At 38.3% G+C, this 5,291-nt stretch overlaps 1 protein-coding gene across 1 annotated transcript; it reads right to left on the bottom strand.

The window, feature by feature from the left end:
• Nucleotides 1-871: 871 nt before the first annotated feature.
• LOC143438793 (olfactory receptor 8B4-like) lies at nt 872-1,864 on the bottom strand. The gene is given in 2 exon segments (XM_076924480.1): nt 872-1,791; nt 1,793-1,864. Coding segments are annotated over 2 exon segments (930 nt in total). The 3' UTR covers nt 872-933.
• Between the last annotated feature and the right edge of the window lie 3,427 nt (nt 1,865-5,291).

The following is a 5,291-nucleotide window of genomic DNA, read 5'->3' as shown; positions in this document are numbered from 1 at the left end:
AATAACATTCATATAACACCAAGATGACCTTAAACTTGCCATCCTTCTGTCTTAGAAAGAAGGTAGACAGATAAGACAAAAGATTGGCTGAAGCAGAAAGATAAAGGGTTCAAGGTCATGCTAAATTTCCTATCAGGTCCAAGGCCATCCTGAATACAAAGCAATATAATAGATAGATAGATAGATAGATAGATAGATAGATAGATAGATAGATAGATAGATAGATAGATAGGTAGATATTTTTTCTAAACCCACCAAAGTCCCATGATGCACTCAGCATCTCCAGGGGAGGACAAGGCAACATGTTTTATAATCATGCAAAAACAGAGAAGTTCTGTGTTTCTTGTCTTACCCTTGGCTTTAGAGCATAGATTTATCAATTAGAAAATAACTAGTCCTAGTTACCATCTCAAGGAGGAGAAATTTCAAAGTGAAGTATTTGAGATTTGATTCATTCTTACAAATCAGGGCATATAGGTTTCTTGGATGGAACTTTTCTTGTGTATATACATGCACGTGAAAGGGAAGATTTATAGCCTTCCTGGCTATGTAGTCTCATCAAGAGTTAGATTATTACCTATGACACCTAAGACTCTACATTTAGTCTTTGGTAAGATAGGTCAGAAATCTGATAAACTTGTTCCTTGACCTTTTACTGATCTGTACCCATTCTTCCAGCTAGAAATGTTCTTCCTAGACAAATGCAAGAAAGAACATGGAAAATACATTAGGTTAATAATCTCCTTGGGTCTGATATTGTATCCAATACATAATAGCACTTAGAAGATGTAAAATTGGACCAAAGTGATACTAAGTGCTATAATACTCAAAGAGATCTCCAGTTTTTAAACAGTAGAAGGAAAGCCTTGATTGTGGAAAGCATACTTGAGTATGTTTATTAGGATTTAATTGACAATGATAGTACCAGACTCATCAGAAGAGCACTCTCTTCAAGGTTTTATTTAGGGCAAGTTTAACATCTTTATTTCTCAAACTATAGATCAGTGGGTTAAGCATGGGAACCACATTGGTATAAAATACTGAAGCAAACCTTCCCTCCTCCATTGACTCAGAGAAAGAGGTTGTTAAATAGGTGAATGCCCCTGAGCCAAAAAACAGAGCAACTGCAACTACATGGGAACCACATGTGCCAAAGGCTTTGGATCTGCCCTCAGCAGAAGGAATCTTAAGAATATTGGAGAGAATCAACGCATAAGAGATAAAGATGCTGATACTGGATGCTGTGATGACTACCCCAACAACAATAAAAAACACAAGCTCATTGACATAGGTGCTGGTGCAGGAGAGCTGTAGGAGGGGGAGAACTTCACAGAGATAGTGGTGGATCCTGTTGGAATCACAGAACGTAAGTGTCAGCATGCTTCCAGTGTGGGCCATGGCTCCAGCAAACCCTATCACATATGAACCAAATATAAGCAAAGTGCAGACCTGAGGAGACATGGTGACTGTGTACAGCAAAGGGTGGCAAATGGCCACATAGCGATCATAGGCCATTGACACCAGCACATAGCACTCAGAATTGACAAAGAAACAAAAGAAAAACAGTTGAGTCATGCATCCCATGTAGGAGATAATATTTTCTGAGACAAAATCACTCAACATTTTCGGGGTGAACACACAGGAGTAACAGAAATCTATAAAGGACAAGTTGAAGAGGAAAAAGTACATTGGAGTGTGAAGGCTAGAATTCAACCCAATTAAGGTGATCAATCCCAAATTGCCTGCAACAGTAAGCACATAGATACCTAAGAAGAAGAAGAAGAGAGGTAGCTTGGAGAGCTGGTTGGTCTGAAAATCCCACAAGGATGAATTCAATTACAGAGGAGCTATTTCTTGGAGTCATCACCTAGAGTAGTGAAATAAAACACACAATGACTGCTGTATGCATGCACAATGGGAGAAGGCTCTAGAAGGTAAGTCAGTGAGTATTCATGCCTGCTTTCCTTGACGTCTCCTCCCTCATCTACACTTCTCTTCATCTTAACTTACTAATAGTGTGACTGAGCGTAGCTCATTTCCCATGGCCTGATTTAAAAGCCAAGCTGTTTGTTTACATGGATAACAAGGATTCTTTTCTTGTCTAATAGGTGAGGAAGCAAATGACTTCTGATTGCTATACACGGACTTTCAGAAAGATAACTCAAGATTCAAGAGTCTGACCTGGCCCAGTGCCTTAGGCTTTGTTAAATGTAGATCTGCAGAATTTATTCTATTCATGACTCTCTCTCAACCACACATGAAGTTCCCACCTACGGAGAAAAATCAAACCCAAAGTGTTCCCTGCTGGCTCTGTTTACACTGCCTTCCACCTCCAAATCCCTTTACTTACCTTGCCTTAGAGTCGATGCTGAAGGGAGCAGAGTAATAAATGCTTTCTAGAGCCCTTGTGTATATGTTCAGAAGAAAACTATCAAGAAAGATAGAATTCAGAACTTGCCCTTCCCTCCCCTTGGTTCTTCTCAGTGTACTTTTATGCAATAGCTTTTTCCATCTAGAAGAAGATGGTGTTGCTATACCACAAGTCTGACAAACTCAGATGTTCACTCTTCTTATTCTCCTGGTACTAACAATTTGTGCTTTATATGACCCAGTTCTCTGAAGTGCTCATGGGAAAGACCTCAGTTAAGGTAGATCATCCCAATTGCTCTCCAATTTACTTCAAGAAAACAAACAAGCCTTTTGACAAGAAGTAAAAGCTGGCATATTGCAGGAAGTTGCACAGCTTGGTGATCTTGGGGACTTGATTAAGGCAGATTCCCCTGGGAATTTCTCTAAAATCAGTCTCTATGGGGATGAAACTACTGTCATTGTTTACAGGCTGCGTTAGATATTTCTGTTCCATCTAGAGGAACTGAAGTTCTATTCAAACGTCCCCTGTACAGGAGGGATGTTAATGCTATTATGTGCTAAGTTTGGAAGCTCATTTTTCTTATCTTTCATTCTTGGAGCCTAAAACTGACTTTAAGAAGGAAAGAGCCCAAACTTAGTTTCTACCATTTTCTATTTCTCCTATGGAGCTTTCGGGGGAAGACAAAGAGAACAGTTCACATAAAATGTTCCTAGGTCCATGAGCTTCTTACGACAGTGAGACACCACCACAGATGTCACCTACACTACAGAAAGCCACAAACAAGCCTTTATTAACATACCATAGCACACATGAGGGAAGCACTCTGAGGGATAGGAGGTCCTTCAGGGTTTGGTCCTACCCTTATTTAGATGATAAACAGCCTTTTACTCTCTCAAACATAAGCATCTACATTTGTAAGTTTCCACCGAAGCTACCTAAAAGAATCTGCTTTCCTCAAGTGGCCCTAAAAGATACCATTTATTCTTGTATGAATATTAAGAGCCTCTCCTTTCACTCTTAAATATCCCTCATGGTGGATTACAAATTTTGTGTTTGTACTACTAAAAATAACACAAGCAAGTATTCAGACCCTCTGACCCTGTGGTCTTACAGACTGACTAATGTCTATCTACTTTTTGTCAACCCTCTGGCTGCCACCTTTTTTACCCTTCAAAGTCCTCCTTAACTAAACTTACCCTCCCTGTACATCTATTAACACTTTGCCTTCAAACATAGAAAGGGCTTAAACTACAAGCTGCTTCTGACTTACTGAAGCCAGGAACTTTAAGCAAGAAACTAGAAATTCAAACTACACACCTAAAATAGATTAGAAAGAAAAACCAAGTGCAACCAAGGATAAAATAACAAACTGGTCAGCATTGTTTAACTTTTAAAAAACAAAGCATTTTTTACTGCTAGGTGCATGATCAGTGAGTATACAGGTTGACCTCAACTCATACTAAGTAGTGCAAACAAGTAGTAATCATAACACTATATACATATATATGTATGAGCCAAAAACTGAAAGCAACCTACAAGTCGACCAACTGTATAATGGATAATAAATAATGGGTTTTTTTTTAACAATTGTGAGATTATAACAAAATAAGATTTCGTTTAGCCATGGAAAGTTTATACTATCAAGCTCTCATGGGATAAAAGAGAACAAGCACAAAGAGGTACCTGTCTGTGGCTCCATGGAATTGTGCTTTAAGTATGAAATGGATTCCTGAGCTCAAGCTTTGAGTGCCTGGTTCCTGGGTAATTACAGCGTCTGAGGACGTTGTAGAACCTTTAGGATATGAGATGAAGTCAGAGGAAGCAAGTCACGGGGGATGTGACTTTGAGGGTTACACCTAGCTACTAGTTCCTTCCTTGCTTTATGCTTTTCTTTACCACGAAGTGAGTAGCTTCCTCCTTCACATAGTCCACCTCCAAGATTTCCTGCCAGGTAATTTGTTCTGAAAAGTGTTAATGTAAAATGCCTCTTCTATTAAGTAATTTCTATCAACTATTGGAAATATTTGGTCACAACAGGAGTAAGTCAAACATACATGCATACAATTATAATTTATGTGTTTATTTTTTCTGTTTAACCTACAAGTATGTCTGTGTTGTTAGCTTCCATGTATGCGTTGGGAATTGAGTCCAGGTCTTCTGGAAGAGCAGCAAAAGTTCTTAACCACTGAGCTGAGCTGAACTGAGCTGAGCCATCATCTTTCCAGTATCCAAAAATATCTTTTTTTTTTTTTTTTTTTTTTTTTTTTTTTTTTTTTGAGACAAAGTTTCTCTGTGTAGTCTCAACTGTACTGGAACTCACTCTGTAGTCCAGGCTGACCTCCAACTCACAGAGATCCAATCGCCTCTGACTTTTGATGCTGGGATTAAAGGCATGTGCCACCACTATCTGGCAAAACAAGCTGGATATAATTTTTGGGTTGCTTTTTGTTGTTATTGTTGTTGTTGTCATTTTGTTTTCTGGGGGTTTTTTGGGGGTTTTTTTGGCTTTTGTTGTTGTTTCATTTTGTTTTTTGAGACAAGCATACAAATTTTTAAAAGAAAAAATTAGCCTGTTGTTTTAGAAGTCAAGCATCGGTTTCTCTCACTGGGGAGTTAGAGGCTAGTAACTGGAAAGAGACACAAAGGACAGGCTGCTGGTGGTATTCTATTTCTGACATGACTACTGCTTAACTGAATCTAGTTAGCAAACCACTCATCAATTTATAGAAATATATGTTAGACTTAAATGTTTAAAGAATAAGTGGAGAACAAAAAAAAAATCATCCTACCAAATTAGTTTAAGCATAAAGTTTCTAAATATCTTGTGCCATAATGTTCTCATTTGGAAAATGGGTATTTGCTGTCCTGACAACTTGTTATCTAGTAGAACATGGAAAAAAATAGCTCTGTTTTTATTTCT

The sequence above is a fragment of the Arvicanthis niloticus genome, chromosome 26 (genome assembly GCF_011762505.2).
Source record: "Arvicanthis niloticus isolate mArvNil1 chromosome 26, mArvNil1.pat.X, whole genome shotgun sequence".
NCBI classification, from domain to species: domain Eukaryota; kingdom Metazoa; phylum Chordata; class Mammalia; order Rodentia; family Muridae; genus Arvicanthis; species Arvicanthis niloticus.
The sequence above is the reverse complement of the archived record's forward strand: the minus strand, read 5'-3'. Positions and strand labels throughout refer to the sequence as shown.